This window comes from Amphiprion ocellaris, chromosome 19 (assembly GCF_022539595.1).
Source record: "Amphiprion ocellaris isolate individual 3 ecotype Okinawa chromosome 19, ASM2253959v1, whole genome shotgun sequence".
NCBI lineage: Eukaryota > Metazoa > Chordata > Actinopteri > Pomacentridae > Amphiprion > Amphiprion ocellaris.
Genome location: NC_072784.1, coordinates 29,577,947 through 29,595,754, shown reverse-complemented (window position 1 = coordinate 29,595,754; position 17,808 = coordinate 29,577,947). Strand labels below are relative to the sequence as shown.

The 17,808-nt window shown below is 41.0% G+C and overlaps 4 protein-coding genes across 4 annotated transcripts; 3 read left to right on the top strand and 1 right to left on the bottom strand.

The window, feature by feature from the left end:
• The first annotated feature begins 222 nt into the window (after window positions 1–222).
• On the top strand, window positions 223–3,300 carry rnf151 (ring finger protein 151). The gene is made up of 4 exons (XM_023284863.3): window positions 223–376; window positions 867–1,036; window positions 1,129–1,225; window positions 2,676–3,300. Exons 1-4 carry the CDS (start codon window positions 374–376, stop codon window positions 3,141–3,143), a joined length of 738 nt encoding a protein of 245 aa, XP_023140631.2. The 5' UTR covers window positions 223–373; the 3' UTR covers window positions 3,144–3,300.
• Window positions 3,301–4,233: 933 nt separating this feature from the next.
• On the top strand, window positions 4,234–6,480 carry rps2 (ribosomal protein S2). The gene is made up of 6 exons (XM_023284842.3): window positions 4,234–4,394; window positions 4,486–4,575; window positions 5,382–5,489; window positions 5,591–5,924; window positions 6,178–6,269; window positions 6,356–6,480. The coding sequence occupies exons 1-6, from the start codon at window positions 4,260–4,262 to the stop codon at window positions 6,434–6,436; spliced, it is 840 nt and encodes a 279-aa protein (XP_023140610.1). The 5' UTR covers window positions 4,234–4,259; the 3' UTR covers window positions 6,437–6,480.
• A 1,089-nt stretch (window positions 6,481–7,569) lies between these two features.
• Window positions 7,570–11,007, bottom strand: ndufb10 (NADH:ubiquinone oxidoreductase subunit B10). The gene is made up of 4 exons (XM_023284859.3): window positions 10,780–11,007; window positions 10,344–10,482; window positions 8,530–8,669; window positions 7,570–7,714 (listed from the first exon to the last, which is right to left on the bottom strand). The coding sequence occupies exons 1-4, from the start codon at window positions 10,925–10,927 to the stop codon at window positions 7,626–7,628; spliced, it is 516 nt and encodes a 171-aa protein (XP_023140627.1). The 5' UTR covers window positions 10,928–11,007; the 3' UTR covers window positions 7,570–7,625.
• Window positions 11,008–12,682: 1,675 nt separating this feature from the next.
• LOC111578191 (60S ribosomal protein L3-like) lies at window positions 12,683–17,799 on the top strand. Its single transcript, XM_023284844.3, has 10 exons — window positions 12,683–12,842; window positions 14,040–14,232; window positions 14,599–14,767; window positions 14,868–15,003; window positions 15,569–15,755; window positions 15,832–15,992; window positions 16,105–16,206; window positions 17,251–17,346; window positions 17,443–17,562; window positions 17,691–17,799. Exons 1-10 carry the CDS (start codon window positions 12,780–12,782, stop codon window positions 17,748–17,750), a joined length of 1,287 nt encoding a protein of 428 aa, XP_023140612.3. The 5' UTR covers window positions 12,683–12,779; the 3' UTR covers window positions 17,751–17,799.
• The last annotated feature ends 9 nt before the right edge of the window (window positions 17,800–17,808 follow it).

Below are 17,808 nucleotides of genomic sequence, written 5' to 3'. Positions count from 1 at the left end.
GTGAGTAATAAAATTTATATTTTATTTATTTATTTGTCAATGAGAGGTATTTTTAAAAAAATGCTGTTTGAAATATTCATCTTTAAAAAGAAGCCTGAGTTTGATGCTAGAACAGCAGGGAAATGACAACAAGCGCCATTATCTGCCTTTGTTTACATAATTTACTGTTTCCATTTGTTTGGGCGTGCACACACACACAAACAGAGACACAAACAGAGACACACACTGGTCCCTCCTTCGTGTTTTGTCAGGAATGTTCATGTGTGTGTTGTATTGATAACGCGGGTGTGTGTTAGTGCGTGTGACCTGCCAGAGGATCGATATGGAGTAAAGCAGCACCGGGAATGAAACACGGTGAGGAAAGGAGGTTATCATGGTGAGTGGACAACAACTTCTCTTTGTTTGTTTGTTTCGAGTGTTTATTTATTTATTTTACTTAAGCTAGATTGAAATTCTAAGCCTTACTGCCGAATATTCGCGGTCAATTTGAAATATAAATCCTTCATATGAGAACAGCTCTCTCTCATCTGATTGCCTCTCAAGTATATATATCCACTGTGTAAATATTGTGGTATTTTTTATATACTTGCATTAAATACATATTAAAGAAAGTATTTTACAGCCCAACTATCTCGTGTTTTGTCTGTAGAAATTCAACTTTATTAAAGCAATTGTGCTCACTTTTTGTAATCATGTGATCAGTCATATGACTTTCCAGAACAATTCCATTTTGTTGTCTTTTCCCTTTATGTTGAAAACACTGTGCAGCTGTAGAGGCTGGTGGGCTGCTGTAGCTCACAGTTGGTCCTCCTGAAATACATGATCATGACTTTAACCCAGACTGTGTTTGCTTTGTCCTCATCCAGGCGGACCCAGAGGTGTCGACACAGAGCGGGGGCTACGATGTGGAGCTGTTTGTGGACACTCCAGACTACGATCTGATCTGCACCATATGCCAGGGGGTCCTCAGGTGTCCAGTAAGAGCTGCATGCCACCACATTTTCTGCAAGAAATGCATCTTGCAGTGGCTAAAAAGGTACTGAACACATCTGATCAATATAAAGGGAAGAAATATGAACACACAGATACTGTTATTACCAGGGATTGACTGTTGTTTCTTCTCGTTAGACAGGAGACCTGTCCCTGCTGCAGGAAGCCGGTTAACCCCAGTTTGATCTTTGTCATGTTCAAGCTGAGCAAATCGATTGGACGCATGAAGGTCAAGGTAGGAAACAAAAACTGCAGTTAATGTAATTATAATTCTCTAGTTTTGTGTGTGCGTTGTTCTTCATTCAGGCTTTATTGTAAATTTTCTGCCTGGCATGTTTATTGGGAACTGTCACACAACTAATACTGCTCCTACTAATAACAACGTTATTTATATAGTGTCTTTAAAAACCGAGCTTACAAAATACTTGACAAACAGGGCAAAGAAGAAAAGAAAGATACTCAGGAAGAACAATGAACAACAGAAGGCCAAACAGAAGGAGAAAGAGAGAGGAAAAAGTGGAAAAAAATAAAGTTAAATGTGGAAAAATATTTACAAAATAAATCAAACAACACCAGATAAAAATAATGAAAGAATCAAAACTGCCCCATCACAGTAAGGGCAAAGAACAAGCGGAATGAAAGAACATAGAGGGTAAAACCATAAAGACAAGGCTAGAAATAATAATAATAATAATAATAATAATAATAATAATAATAATAATAATAATAATAATAATAATAATAATAATAATAATAATAACAACAATAATAATAGTATTAGTAACGAAATAAATGAATAATGGTTAGAGTTGTGTCACTTTCTCTATTTGACTATCTGTAGCTAGGGGTTCAACTAGTGATTATTTTCATTATTATTTGCTAATTGACTACTTTGTCATTTAACCGTCATCAGTACACGTGGCAAAACCTATTAATCCGTACACTTGGGGTGCAGCTGGACCCCAGTAGTATTTTATCTGTTTCACATTTCTGTATCTGTCCATATCCTCTAAGTATATATTTTCCTAAAACGTGTGTCATCTATAGATACAAATATGAAAGAAACAATGAAATTACTATTGATGATTACTAACGTGTATTGCTTACAGTATTAGTAAAAGAATTCCTGAATTGAAATGAAACACAATGCAGCTGAAACAGTCATCACAAGAGCAACAAAACACAGACATATATAAATAAAAGATGCACATTCCGGCTGGGGTCTGGCTGGGGTCCCATGTACCCCAAATGATTTTTCTGTATATACACCACAAACCTGGTTGGAATCAAATAAGCTTTGGTGTATGTGATGGCAACTATGTGGGTGACAACTATTTAAAGGGACTGAAAAATCCAACGTACAAATAAAAAAATATGACAAGTTATATACCCCTGGAGTCTGCATGGACCCCTGGTGTACTGGTGAGGGTTAAACATGAAAGTACATTAAATAAGTATTAGTATTAATTTGCAATTAACAGAGAAAAGAAGCAAATAAATCCAAGCTGTAACAAGTGAATATTTTGCATATTTGCTTGCTAAACGATCTCTTTAAATTGGCAAATGAATTAATATGCTTATCGTACTTTAAGCCAATTAACTGTACTATCTCCATCCCTGCAGGGTGATGAGAATAATGCCATTTGCAGCTCTGTGATGATTTCTATGTGTCTGTTCTCTCACAGTGTAAGAATGAGATCCGTGGCTGTGAAGAGACCTTCCCTCTATCGGATCAGTACTGCCACAGCATGAGCTGCCTGTTCGAGCTCATCCCCTGCCCCTACCAGGGCTGCAGGGCTCAGCTCCTCCGCCGGGACCTGGACACCCACTCTCGCCACTGTGAGCACTGGAGGCAGCCCTGCCATATGGGATGTGGGACGATACTCTCCCACCGCACCCAGGCCCAACACAACTGCTACAAGCAGCTGAGGCAAGAGTACGAGGCCCGGCAGAGGAACCACAGGGCCATAGCTACAGCCCTCCAGAGGAAGATGAGGAGGATGCAGAGCACCATGGCTCACATGAAGAGGCAGATCGGGCTCATCTGTGAGAGCCTGGAGGTGATAGATGACCTGCATGAGGTGGAGGAGGAGGACCTTGGAGAGAGCAGCGGCAGCTCCAGCGGGACTCCAAGTAGCAGCAGCAACTGCTGAGGCACCAGAAAATGCTGCTGCTGGTTGACTACTGCATGTGTTCATTTATTTGAAAGTGTGTGTTTTTGAGTATGTAGGTATCTGATTAAATTGAGTGCATTTGTAGCAGTTTTGTGCTGTAATTTCTACTATTTTGTAAATAAAGCATTTAACATGACGGCGTTATTATATCTGAACCCAGTCTCAGTTCAAGAGAGGAGCAGGAGAGGAAACCATGTCTTCACTGATGAGTAAAACAACCAAAACTTATTTATATTGCACATTTGGAAGCAAGCAAGTTTATTAATGTAACACCTTATCATACAGAGGTCACTCAAAATCCATGACAGGTAAAGGTAAAAAAAAAAAAAACTTAAAAAAATAGATAGATGGATGGATGGATGGATGGATGGATGGATGGATGGATGGATGGATGGATGGATGGATGGATAGATAGATAGATAGATAGATAGATAGATAGATAGATAGATAGATAGATAGATAGATAGATAGATAGACCAGTATACACACATTTTATTGAATGAAAACCGAATGATTAAAACAGCAGAAAAAGACAAACAATGAGATTAAACCCATTTAAAATCTAAAGCATAGAACACAATACTGAATAAAAATGTTAATCGCTTTAATCAAACTACCGGTAATTTGGATCAGGCTTTATAAAACACTTTCTGGTCATTCAGAGTCGTGTTTGAACAAACTTCCGGTAGGGGCAACAGTGAGTCTGTGTTCTCCCGTTGGAAATATCGCGATAATTCCTCCATATATAATCCAGCGGGCCCTGTGTCAGGCCTTCTTCCTGTTTTACTGATCACGTAAGTTAAACATGGAGGCTGTCTTTCTTATGAAAATCCGTCGTTATCTCGCACATCGTTCATTCAAACTCATTAGTACCACTTGTAAAATTACACATGAACACGCTAAATTAATATCCCGTATGTATTTATGAACAAATTAAGACATAATTGTAGTTTAATCAATTTTAATTCTCTACCGTAAATATGGCGCCGGTTCTCGTGTCCCGAGACGAATGAAACGGATGTTTGCTAACTGAAGCTCTCGTGTTTTAGCGCTTAAATAAATACTAATGAAGACGTTTGTTTTGCTCCACAGCAAATGGCGGACGACGCCGGTGGTAGAGGAGGTTTTCGCGGAGGTTTTGGTGCCGGTGGCCGCGGCCGGGGCCGTGGACGCGGCAGAGGCCGTGGCAGGGGCCGCGGTGCACGGGGCGGCAAGTCCGAGGACAAGGAGGTAGGTTTTGAACAATACTGTCTGCTGTTACAGAACATTTACCGTTATTTATGTATTTATATGGTTTAGTAACATCGTTTTCCTCTGGTAGTGGGTTCCAGTCACCAAGCTGGGCCGCCTGGTTAAGGACATGAAGATCAAGTCCCTGGAGGAGATCTACCTGTACTCTCTGCCCATCAAGGTAAGCAGCATGAGGTGGAGCAACACTGCAGACTAATGCATAAAGGTGTAACTAACGGGTGCAAAGTGAAATCTGTTGCATGCATAAGAAAGGCGGTGATGGTGCCTCAGCTAAGCTTCTCAGTTTGAGCTTTAAAACATGCGATCCAAAACATTACAACTGCAGCATGAACATTTTAAGCCAGTTTCCAAAGCTGCTACTCTCCAAAGATAGCAGCTGAAATGAGAATATTTTGCTCGTTTTGCACGTGATCTAATTATGACTGCATGAAGATATTAAAAGATCAATGGACCTGAGAGAACTGTTAAATAAACTCTTGATTTTTAAGGATTTCATTACTAGAAATGAATGCTTACATCAGTGACTCAATCACAATTTTATACATGCAGGTCGCACACTGGGGTTGATAGATTTTGTACACCCTATGTTATCTCACCACTCCTGTGCTAAACTATACAAGGCTGCAAATATTATTGTCATAGTCTATCTGTTAATTGTCTTCTCGATTCATTGGTGACTTTGTGGCCTGTAAATAAATAATGAAATATATTGACCAGTGTTTCCTGAAGCCAAATATCTTGTCAACAACCCAAAGATCCTCAGAGGATTTAAGAAACTAGCATATTTTCAGATTTAAGAAGAATTTTGGCTAGGTTTCCATTAAAAATCACTTGCCTAAATATTAGTTTCCTATTAAAGTAGCTTGCATACTCTTTGCTGTAAAATGGCACCATCTCAATCATGGAAAGAATACCTAAAAACCAATCAGCTGATTAAATCAAATGTTATTTTCATTTTTCTTGTAGGAGTCTGAGATCATTGACTTCTTCCTGGGTTCTGGCCTGAAGGACGAGGTCCTGAAGATCATGCCCGTCCAGAAGCAGACCAGGGCCGGTCAGCGCACCAGGTTCAAGGTGAGTGTTATGAACTCCTTAAACATCTTCTCTACTAAACCAGCATCATCCTGTCACACTAAGGATGTCTTAAATCTCACATTGTTGGCCTCTGCTTACAGGCCTTTGTTGCCATTGGCGACTACAACGGCCACGTGGGTCTGGGTGTGAAGTGCTCCAAGGAGGTGGCCACCGCCATCCGTGGAGCCATCATCCTGGCCAAGCTGTCCATTGTCCCCGTCAGGAGAGGTTATTGGGGTAACAAGATCGGAAAGCCCCACACCGTGCCCTGCAAGGTGACGGGCCGCTGCGGTTCTGTCCTGGTGCGTCTGATCCCGGCCCCCCGTGGTACCGGCATCGTGTCCGCCCCTGTGCCCAAGAAGCTGCTCATGATGGCTGGTATTGACGACTGCTACACCTCGGCCAGGGGCTGCACTGCCACTCTGGGCAACTTTGGTAAGATTCTCCTCTGGTCTCTTATCCTGATGCTGTTTCTCTGGGTTTCTCCTTGCTCTGCCCAGCTTCACCTCCGCCGTGGTGTTGTTGTCGTTTTCAGGAGAGAAATAAATGAGTATTGCACGGCAGGAAGACGTTGCAGTGGTCTTCTCTGTTCCCCATTTCAAGTGCTCAACATTTCCTCTAATAACACAGCAGCACTTCTTTACTAGAGCTCCAAGCATCTACTCACATTTTCTTATTCCCTCCGCAGCTAAGGCCACCTTTGACGCCATCTCCAAGACTTACAGCTACCTGACCCCAGATCTGTGGAAGGAGACAGTCTTCACAAAGTCTCCCTACCAGGTCAGTAACAGCCCGACGGCTCATCATGATTTCTAACATATAAAGTTCATGCATGTAACCAGGCTTTCTGCTTGTTCTTACTCCAGGAGTTCACCGACCATCTGGCCAAGACTCACACCAGAGTGTCTGTGCAGAGGGGACAGGCTGTCCAGGCCGCTGCCTCCTAAACTTTTTGTACATAGAACTGTTGAATAAACGTTCTGGAACACCACTCGCTGTGTGTTGTCTTGTTACATCTGCTAAACCAGGCACAGAGCTTGTGCCTCAAAATATGAGTGCTGTATAGTATGATTCGCATAAAATTTTTCTGCAACTATTAGCATCACCTGCAGAATTCCGTTTCTAGAATTTGTGGTTGAATTATGGAAATGTGTGTCCATAATTCATCTTTATTCTGCAGAAATGAATTCAGCTGTATATGTACAGATACATAATGTACAAAACAGCCTATCCACACCTTAAAGTGGATCATAACCAGGATTGTTTAGAATCTATGTGGAGTAAATGGTAACCAGAGTGAGTCTGTCAGAAGGTTAAAAATCTGTTTCCTGCTTTGAAGCTAATTTCAGCTCAGACCACAGATATCAGAAAGCGCTGCACATCGTAAACCCTGGAGGGGCAACATGACTACTATTTAGGTAATTTCTACTTCAAAAATTCATATTGTTTTTGTAGCTATATTTACATTTTCTACTGTGTATTTTTGCAATCTCAAAACACTGAAAATTACCTCAATCTGTTCATACAATATGCAGCATTCGTGTATTCAGTTAAAATAGTTTTGTCTTTATTCCAAGTTTCAAGTATCCAATATTGTATTCAAATGCTGTACAGATTTTAAATAGTCTCTGGCTAATTTAATTTTTGAGCCGTAAAATATGGTTCTCCAACATCTAATCAGCTGAAAGGCCCATAATATCCAACTTCTGCACAAATACAGTTCTCTTGTTTTGCTGTTTGAGACTCAAAGTTATCTTGCACAGGCTATATAGTAACTTTTTCTTATATAATGGAGACAAACACTGAAATAAAATCAATGCATCCATATACAGCTTCACTTCCAAAAAGTTGTTCAAGCAATCTTTTCCTACCTCTTAATTAAATGCACAAATAAAAATTCTAATTTAATGATTTAAATGGTTCTTTTAAGTAGCAGATTTTATTTTAATGGCTGAGTTGACAATGTTGCTTTAGTATGACTTAAAACTAAACTCAAGTTCAGTTGAAGACTTCAACTTAACTCCATAACCTCAAATGCTGCTTCATAGACCAGAGCTCAGGGTAAAAAAAACAGACAGGATTTACCACATGAACTTTATTTTACATTTATTACATAGGACAGATGGAGAACTGTTTTTAAGCACTCTGGGCCTGAGCTGCCATCATTCGTTCTTTTTGCTTCATTAGACATTTCCTCCCGTTGGCGTACGCGCCCAGGTCTCCATCTGCAAAGAGAAAAGACATGAATAAAACACAATCAGTGGCAGTCATGCAAAAAATTAAATATGAACAAAAATACACCAATGCCCACACCAGAAATAGCACAATTAGAAGTATAAAATGTCAGATTATGATGTGCTAGGATCCAAGTTGCAGTTTATTTTGTCTAATTTGCATAAAAGATGAGTACAGGAATACATTCTCATCATTAAATCAACATTATTGATAAAATGATTCACATTTAGTGACTGACAATAGATTTGGAGTGAATAATTTGAAGCATCTTGACGGAGGTTTTTAGTCCCAAGGTGCAGAACAAAACGTTATAGAAACAGCTTTGTTCCTGAAGATACAATGTAATAAGCTTCTTATATAATAGGACGTAGTGACATTGCACTTTATTTAATTTATTTATCCTTTTTCTTAGCTCTATTTATTACTGTAACTTTTAAGTCTTAAGTTATCCTGGTTTTTATCGCAGAGATTGCTTTTATTTCCCTGAGGTTTTATATTGTGTTTTGTTTGTATTTATCTTGATCTTATTTAGTTTATCTGATCTTTTTAATTATCCTCATTGCTATATTGGTGAATGGCGGAACACTGAGCACTTCTTTCTTGTCTTGTCGCTCGATCAAGTACCTGCCTGTCAGGTCCAGTGTGTGTTTTGTAATGGAATGCCAAATGCAATCATTTTTTCTGCAAAACAAATCTACCCAGGGGTATAAATAAAGTCACCTTGACCTTGAATCTATCAGGGAATTAGTGACATTTAGTTATCATCAGTGCGACCGAATAAAAAAAACAACATGACAGTACTTACAGCGCGACAGGTAGTTCTTGGTCACCTCGTTGAACTGCTGGATTTCCTTGGCACAGTTCTGCTGGTAGCTATTTCCCTCTCTCTGCTGGCAGGCCTTCAGACGCTCCTGGATCACCTTCACGATCTCCTGATCCACTTTACTGAGGTGAGACACAACAACACAGTGTGACACTTCCACTATAACTTCCCGCAGAGAAGTTGCAAGAATAAAATCCCTGGGACGATTAGGGATGTCGTGTGCTACTGTCCACCTAATGTCTTGCTGTAAAAATGCCCGACTAATAACCGACATGGTTAAAAGTATGAGGACATGAACGTTGCACCTATATGTGGGTCTCAGGATTCGTCATGAGGTGTGTTTGCAGTCATTGTTCCATTTCACCTCTAAGACGTTGTCTGGAGGTGAGAGCTCTGTGCTGGCCAGTCATGTTTGTTTACCAGACTGGAAAAATAACTGACCCCTGAGCTCCTGTTACTCAATTTGAATAACAGACGTTACTTAAAATATCCATCAGTTGAAGTGGACACGGCAGTAAACAAATAGCAGCATCAGGTTTTGTACTTAGATGCAGAAACCAGCAAAGTTTATCCTGTTGGAGGTTTGCTGAGTGCAAAGAAATTACAACTAGATTTAATTTTATACTTTTGTAAAGATCCCATATGGCAGATATCTATTTTTACTGTGTTTTGTAGAATAAACATGGAGGACTGCGCAGGTTATGTGGTTTCATGTCAGCTGTTACGCTTCAGTGCAGCCTAAACTTAGCTGCTGTTTACATCTGTTGCATTTCAGTTATGTTGGATTCAAAATAAAGCCGATTACATATTTTGCTGTTTTCTATTCTCACACTACAGAATGATTATTACATGGTAAAAAAAATACAGCCTATGAAAACTACTGGTCAATCAGCAATCACATGCGTTAAAAACAGCTGCTGTGCTGTTAATTCTGACATATTTTAATGTCAAATAAACTCTTAGAGAGAATGAAGCAATAAAAAGCCCTGTTTGACTGCTGACTGTTTTGAATTACACTGTCAATGAGGCGTTAACAGCAGTAGCTCTGCTGCATTTAAAGCTACAGTCACTGCAATAGCCAATTTAGAACAGGTCTAAAACCATTAACCATCTTTGCAGTATTTTGAGCTGAAAAGTTGGGAGTCACATATAAAATTCCAAAAATTATTTGGACAGGACATTTTATTTCAATTAGGACTATGTTCTGGATGCAAAAGTCGTGTTAAAGATTCAAAATTTCTGGAAGGTGGAGTTTGTTAACTTGTCATCCTGGACGAGCCTAGTGGAAGATATATATAGAGGAGTACATGCCCTTTAGCTGGAATGGTGAAATACTTCCCAAAAATGATATTTAAGAATAGTGTGTCACATTTGTTGAAAAGGGGCACAGTACGGGAGCTTAAAATAAGATGCCAGTTCAAATGTCAATTCCATTTAGGTGAGGTAGTTAAGGGATCCTTGTATTGTGGAGTGATGCTCACAGATGTGGTTTACTGGGACGACTACTGGCCATCATTACCAATATTTGCTTCAATGCCACTTTGTCATTATGGACCACTGAGTGTAGACTAGATGGAGATGTCAGTTTCATTCATTTAAAACTAAATCCAGATGACAAAGTTTGCAAAAAGTGAAGGGAATACTTTCTAAATCACCTATATATACACCATATGTAACTACTACGTATCACTACCTTGAGCACACAAATGTATTCGTATCTTTACAGGATGGATGGATGGATGGACGGATGGATGGACGGACGGACGGACGGACGGATGGATGGATGGTGTACTCACTAGTCTCTCCTCCACTGCATCTCTGCCTCATAGTAGCAGACGTAATCTCCCTCCTGGCAGTCTGTCAGGTCCGGAACACGACGGAACTTCTGGTGGTAGTAGACCAACTTGTTTCTAGAGCGAATGTTGTCAATAGCATCTGAATGAAGAAGAAAACACAGTTCAGGATGAAGCCAAACCCAGTCAGGGCCACAGTCAGTAGTTCGTCCTGTCTGTCAACAAGGCTAGCTAGCATAACAGTTCGCTAACAGAGCACAGTGGCTAAGCTAAGCTAACTCTGATCACTGACACAAATCATAGCCTTTGATCTGATTTAGTTATCGTCCACTAAAGCACTAACATCGTTTTAAATAATCTAACAACGTGTCCATACAGCTCCTCCAGCTGCAGCTAGCTGTGTTGTTAGCTCGCAGCTAGCTCGGTTAGCTCCAGTTACCTCTAAATGTGGTGACAGGCAGGTCCACGGAGTAATAGAAGAGTTTGGACAGAATCAGCTCCGGGTTCGGCAGCGCAGTCTGTTTATCCACAGCCGGGGTCTGCCGGGGAGGCTCCGGATAAGCTCCCATGTCGTGGTCTCCAGGCATTTTGCCCCGTTTTGACCAAAGCTACAGAAAATCTACAATTCGACCTCGACAGCTCTCCTTTCGAGGCTGCGCATGCGCACAACTCCCACCATGATGGCGAATTAGAGGTCACGAAATTAAATTTAAGTGATGATTTAGACCCTCCTTGTTTTATTTTATAGTTTAAAATAGGTTTAAGTATGAGTAATATATTACTATTACTAGAACTAACCCAATATATAGTGTTTTTTAAAATATGAAGGTCGAAGTGTAAAGGTCACAGGTTGAACTGTTGTACCATTTAAATACTGTAGGTGGCGCTGATTATTATTACAGCTATGAAGCACTGGTGCACACAGTTTCAAGAAGTGAGGATTTATTCCTCTTACAATGTTCTATTAGACATATAGACCAGTTGAAATGCGACTAGGTTTAATAATTGCTTTTAAAACTCTATTTAATGTGAGAAATGGTGTATTTTTGAAGTATATTTTATTCCAGTGTTTGTGTATTGCACAATACCAGGCCTTTCTTTGGAACTGGAACAATCACTGACATTCCCCACTCATCTGGTCGTTTTCCCTCAAACGTCTGGATGCAGAATGTCCTTAAGATCGTTCTTCCTTTTGGAAGTTTCCAGAGCTCCAAAGTCAAACCATCCAGTCCGGGGGCCTTCCCTGGTTTCATAGCACCAATAGCTTTGTCCACTTCACTTTGGGAAAATGCATCTGTGCTTATTTCAGGGTTGATGTCAAAGACAGGGTTTATGTGAATGTTAGGGTCGCTGGGATGATCAGCATTTAATAGTTTCTGGAAGTGATTTTTCCATGTAGCCAACCTGTCATTTCCCTGAATGAAAATTACGTTCTTCCTTTTTCCAGATAGTTCCTTCACTAATCGCCAGGCCACTCTAGGATTGCCAGATCCACTGACCTCAAATTCAGCAAAAGTTTTGTTAATGCGGTCATCCTCAAGCTTGTCATAAGTTGATTGTTGCTTGTTTTGCTGCTTTAATACATTTGTAGATGCTGCTTTGAGAGTTTCTTCTCTTGCTTTTCTCATCGGTGAGCTATCCACAGTAGGTGTTGTAAGTGGCATTCTCTTTGGTAAGTGCTCCTTCCCAACCTCATTGCATATGGACACAAAAGAAGTGTATGATCTTTCAGCCTCGGGGAGGGAATTCAGTTTCTCTGATATTAAATCATCAATTGTATTTGCTAGCTTATCGTCTTCTTTCAAAGCCCGCCAGTTGAGATTATTAGAGCTAAGTTTCTTTTGTGTACAGAGGCTCAGTTGGACAGTAGCAGTGACCATTTTGTGGTCTCCACCAATAGGAGCGGAGGAAGAATGGGTTTGACAGTCATGAATACTAATTCTCCACCGTTTCCTGTAGAGGATAAAATCGATCTGTGATCTGTTTCTCCAGGTCCAGAGCCTATGAGAAGGTTTCTGAAACATTGTGTTTCCAGCCAAGAGATTATGTTGCTGTAGGAAGTCCTCTAACATGGTGCCATTTGTGTTTGTAGCAGGAGATGATGGCTGTTTTAGGATTTCCCTTAAACACTGCCATGGCAAGAGAGTAATATCCATCAGTATGAGGTGAACTCTGGCAAGAGAAATGGCTATATCAGTCGTGGAACAGAGCAGGTGAACATTGACCACATGAAAACTTTCCCCTTTCTTTCTCTCTCCTTTCTTGGATGTGTGGTTCCCGTCGGCCGGGCCTCCCCTCCACCTCAGACCTCTGACTTTACCCTCCTCCTTCCTGTCTTCTCCTGTCAGGGCTTGGCAGAGATTGCCTTGTTTGAAAGCGAATACGTCTCCTGAACCGGGCCAAACACCAAATTAGAGCTCTTACTCTGTGTATCATCTTATGTGTGACCCTCACATCAGCTCTCTCCCTTTCTATCCTCCGCCAGGACCGAGTGCAGACATGGTCAGTGCTGCTCGTGTTTTTTGGTGTTTTTCTGCTTTAAAAGATGCATTATTGTGCACTTTTGTCTGTTTCGTCTCCTAGATGCTGCCATGTGTGTGCATGTGTCACTTTAGGAGGATATTTGGATTTATAAATCTGATAATGGCTGCCTCTGGGGAGACCACGTGGAATACTGACATGGCGGCTGCTTTTTTATACAACAATTTAAAATTTGGGCTGGATTAAATGTGACAAAAATCAAAACAGGAAGTTGAGAGACACGGAAGGCAGCAAGCCTAAAGATTATGGGATTAACTCCATGATATCCTTTTGATGATCTGTTTTACTTCAGGATTGACACCCTTAACATTGGAGAAATTTCAATATTTGAGTTGGAGATTAGTTTAAAATATGACTAATGACAACGTTTCATGAATAACCCTTTGTAAATTTACATCTCTGGTGTAAAGTAATGCAGATTAAATATAATGTGTATATAAAACTACATTTTAATGTCGACAAACATGTTCTGAAAGACAGAAAGTGCTTCAACTTTCTACAGTTTCTGTTGTGAACTGAATATTTTAATGCTACAAACAGAACACAGTTGATGTGTCTGGAATAAAATCTGCAGCAGCTCCACATTCTGTTGAAGAATCAATGAATTTTCGTTGAAAATGAAGCTGTTCAGACGTTACTTTCTAAGAATGTCTTCGATTTAAAGATCATACTTGCTTTCTAGAAACACCCTGACTTTCCAAAAAAATGTCCTCAGTTTCTAGAAATGTTTAAGCTTTCTAAATAATGCCCTCGCTTCCAACAAAATGTCCTCACGCATTGGTTTTAAAAGAAAATTGTGTTTTTTTCTCCTTACAAGCTTTCTTTTTTGTCCCTTTTCTATTTATTACAATAAAGAATTCTAAAGGACTTATAATAGATAGTTGATTTACAGAGCTGCTGTTCATTTCTTCTGTATATTCTTATATATATCCAGATGTGCCACTAAAGAGGGCACATCTGGATGTAATCTGTTACCTCCATCAGTTCATGACATGTGTTGGTTCATGCCATCTGCAGAGCAAACTGTCTAGGAATGTTTTTGTGTTGCATTATTAAAGGGATTATTAAAGTTCCTCTTGATATTATGTTATTGTGGAGTCTGAATGTCATATCAACTCTGAGTGGCTTAAGTATGTTTGTTATATTGGCTTTTTTCAGTCTCATCGTAAATTCCACGCACCTCGCCACGGGCACATGGGGTTTCTGCCCCACAAGCGCAGCAAGAAGCACCGTGGGAGGGTCCGAACGTGGCCCAAAGACGACCCCAGCCACCCCGTCCACCTCACCGCCTTCCTGGGATACAAGGCCGGGATGACCCACACCCTGAGGGAGGTTCACCGTGCTGGCCTCAGTATGTAGACTTTATACCATGAATGCATTGGAGGCTTTAGAAACAACCTTTTCTTTGAGTTTTAATGTTTTTGCTTGTTTTCTTTGGACAGAAAATAATGCAGGAATGTGACATTAATGGGTTGGGGCCTTATGAGGTCAGCTTGCTTGACATAATTAAGATGTTACGAACTGAAAAGATCATATTCTGGATCTTTTTTTATTTTTATTTTTTTTAAATATTCTGGATCATTTGAGCTAAATCTGTGCTTCAGTTGTCATCTCTTTTCTTTCTGTATCATTTAAATGCCACTCGTGTCTTCTGTCTAAATGCCTCACTGAGCTCAGCTGACAGTTAAGATATGAGATGAGTGTATTTCTTCAACAGAGATATCGAAGCGGGAAGAGGTTGAGGCGGTTACCATCATCGAAACTCCACCTGTCATCGTGGTGGGGATTGTGGGATACGTTAAAACCGTCCGCGGTTTGCGTTCCCTGAAAACCATCTTTGCCGAGCATCTCAGTGACGAGTGCAAGCGCAGATTTTACAAAAACTGGTGACTGACTACACACCGTCTTTGCTTTATTACCACCGTGCAAAAGATTTTCCTTTGGGATTAATGATCTTATTCTTATGTTAAACTTTGTGTGTTTCAGGTACAAGAGCAAGAAGAAGGCCTTCAGCAAGTACAGCAAGAAGTGGCAGGATGAGACGGGAAAGAAGCAGCTGGACAAAGATTTTCATCAGATGAAGAAATACTGTTCAGTCATCAGGGTTCTTGTTCACTCCCAGGTAGGTCGGGCAGGATTTCAGGGTGGCTAGCTGCCTAAAACCACCATTACTTAACCCTTAAACCAAGAAGCTCAACAAATCTGATTTCGTTGGCTGTAGCCTGATGACTGACGGCTCCTTCTCCCAGATCCTCCCTTCCAAAAGTTCAGCAGTGTCAGAATTATCCACCTGACCAGAAAGACAAGCCTCCAAATCCCAAACATGTTGGCCGACAGTAGCCAAACAACTCTGACTGCTGGTCCGCGGGGGGCCCTGGAGGACAGTTTCAAATAGCAGTTTAAAAATAATTTTCACATCACAACCTGGCGGCTCACTCAGGCTTTGGACAGGGAAAACCTTTATGTTGGCAGCAGACTGTGTGAAGATGGGCCAAGATGTCGATTCTTAGCGGAGTTGCTAAGATCAGACTCTCAGTGTGCAGCGGGGATAAGATCAAACCGCTTTTAAATATCAGAGCTGTGGCATATAAGACGATCACACGCTGAGAGATGAATCTGATTGTAGTAGGTTCACATCAGGACACTGCGTTGTTTTTCTTCACTGGTGTCTGTTTTTTTGTCTACAGATGCGACTGTTGCCCATAAAGCAGAAAAAAGCCCACATCATGGAGGTGCAGCTGAATGGAGGCAGCATCTCGGATAAGGTGGACTGGGCAAAGGAGCATCTGGAGCAGGCTGTTCCCGTATCTGCCGTCTTCTACCAGGACGAGATGATCGACGTCATCGGGGTCAGCAAGGGTCACGGCTTCAAAGGTAGGAGAAGCTCTGCAAGTTCCAAACCTCTCTATATCTACATCAACCAGGTGTTCGAGGTGGTTTTTGTTGTTAGGTGTGACGAGCCGCTGGCACACGAAGAAACTGCCCAGGAAGACTCACAAGGGTCTGAGGAAGGTGGCTTGTATCGGAGCCTGGCATCCAGCCCGGGTGGGATTCACTATAGCTCGGGCTGGTCAGAAAGGATTCCACCACCGTACCGAGGTCAACAAGAAGGTTAGCTAGCGAGCACATCTAGTCGCATTTAAACTGCCCATCAAACAACCCAATTCTTATCTCAAGGTTTTCCGCAGCTCTACATGTCCTCGTGTTCTCATTGTGTCCTCAGATCTACCGGATCGGTCGAGGTGTTCATATCCAGGATGGGAAGGTGATCCGGAACAACGCCTCCACTAACTACGACATCACCCAGAAGACCATCACTCCCATGGTACAAAATTATCCATCCATTATCTATACACCGCTTAATCCTCATTAGGGTCGCAGGGGCTGGAGTCTATCCCAGCTGACTGAGGGTGAAGGAAGGGGACACCTGGACAGGTCGTCTGTCTATCGCAGGTCTACATATACAGACAAGCAATCACAACTTCAGCATGTTTTTGGACTGTGGAGGAAGCCGGAGAAACTCATGCATGCACAGGGAGAACATGTAAACTCCATGCAGAAAGATCCCGGGAAGGCCGGGACGTGAACCAGGAATCTTCTAACAGCAAGGCGAAGGTGATAACCACCGAGCTACTGTGCAGCCCCTGTACAAAATCATATTAACCACTACACAGGGGTGTCGATTCACATTGGAATTCCGTTCCTATGGTGGGATGTAACGCGATTTTCACCCTAAGTCAGAACTCACATATGTACATAAGTACCTATGTCACTCACCTACGCTAAAACAGTGGTACAATCATAATCTAGAACATAAAAATACAAAATAAACAATACAATACAGTAAAAATCTTAAAAGAAAAAATTAAAAAAGAAAACAATTTAATTACAACCGGCGAATGTAAACAAAACCATCCGCTCCACTCTGCCAACTAGGTCCCACGTGAAATTTGTCACAAACGCCTTATGTCAGAATGATAGAACTTTCTTAATAAATTTACGGGAGATGGCGATGTAACCACAAAACGCCAAAGGTCGAATACATCGTAAACCGAGGATCTACTGTATTATCAACTCATATCTAGCAGGATAAGTGAATTCCAGTAACAATCTCAGAAATATAATGAATTAGTGACAATTTAAAACACATAATGTTTTCATTATGCACAATTAAGTCATTTAACAGACTTATTGTTTCATTCGTAGTGTAGCATGACATGTTACAAGGTGTTGGAATCAACTTTCTGTAAGCTTATAGTAACAGATAAAAGATGTGGCTATGACACACGTTATTATCAAGAGCTAACGTTATAGCTATGGACTGCATAAAAAAAAAACAAACTTTAACTGTCCTGAATTTTCCCTACAGGGAGGCTTTCCTCGCTATGGTGAGGTGAATAATGACTTTGTTATGGTGAAAGGCTGCGTTGTCGGGTCTAAGAAGCGTGTTCTCACCCTCAGAAAGGTACGCTGTGATTTTCTGTCTAATTTTTGAACTTTTCTGCATTTTATCAGATAAATAAAAATGTGTATGTGCATCTTTGTGTGCTTCTCTTTGCAGTCTTTGCTCACTCATATGTCACGCAAGTCCAAGGAGACCATCGAGCTCAAGTTCATCGACACCACTTCGAAATTTGGCTATGGACGCTTCCAAACCGCCCAGGAGAAGAGGGCATTTATGGTGAGTGAGTGATTGCACAAATCTCAATACTAGGAAGCGAGGAGCAGACAGACTTAGACATTAAATCTCAGTAACAGTATGTAGTTATTCTGCACTATTTTAACCTCCGACCTCTGCTTTACCTGCAGGGGCCGCTGAAAAAAGACGCCCAGAAGATCCTGCCAGAACCTCAGCCGGAGGAGGCCTGAAAGAATGCACTATATTCTTGCAAAATAATAAAATTAAGCTTCAAACACGTCCTCAAGC

Excerpts from the sequence above, each read along its gene's own strand:
- rnf151 (XM_023284863.3), top strand. Across the intron at positions 1,037-1,128 it reads ATCTTGCAGTGGCTAAAAAG|ACAGGAGACCTGTCCCTGCT; the intron begins GTACTGAACACA and ends TCTTCTCGTTAG. Across the intron at positions 1,226-2,675 it reads TTGGACGCATGAAGGTCAAG|TGTAAGAATGAGATCCGTGG; the intron begins GTAGGAAACAAA and ends GTTCTCTCACAG.
- rps2 (XM_023284842.3), top strand. The coding sequence starts at position 4,260 with ATGGCGGACGACGCCGGTGGTAGAGGAGGTTTTCGCGGAGGTTTTGGT. Across the intron at positions 5,490-5,590 it reads GTCAGCGCACCAGGTTCAAG|GCCTTTGTTGCCATTGGCGA; the intron begins GTGAGTGTTATG and ends CTCTGCTTACAG. Across the intron at positions 6,270-6,355 it reads TCACAAAGTCTCCCTACCAG|GAGTTCACCGACCATCTGGC; the intron begins GTCAGTAACAGC and ends TTCTTACTCCAG.
- ndufb10 (XM_023284859.3), bottom strand. The coding sequence starts at position 10,927 with ATGCCTGGAGACCACGACATGGGAGCTTATCCGGAGCCTCCCCGGCAG. Across the intron at positions 10,483-10,779 it reads GCCTGTCACCACATTTAGAG|ATGCTATTGACAACATTCGC; the intron begins GTAACTGGAGCT and ends TTCTTCATTCAG. Across the intron at positions 7,715-8,529 it reads CAAGAACTACCTGTCGCGCT|ATGGAGACCTGGGCGCGTAC; the intron begins GTAAGTACTGTC and ends TTCTCTTTGCAG.
- LOC111578191 (XM_023284844.3), top strand. The coding sequence starts at position 12,780 with ATGTGTGACCCTCACATCAGCTCTCTCCCTTTCTATCCTCCGCCAGGA. Across the intron at positions 12,843-14,039 it reads CAGGACCGAGTGCAGACATG|TCTCATCGTAAATTCCACGC; the intron begins GTCAGTGCTGCT and ends GGCTTTTTTCAG. Across the intron at positions 16,207-17,250 it reads AGAAGACCATCACTCCCATG|GGAGGCTTTCCTCGCTATGG; the intron begins GTACAAAATTAT and ends TTTTCCCTACAG.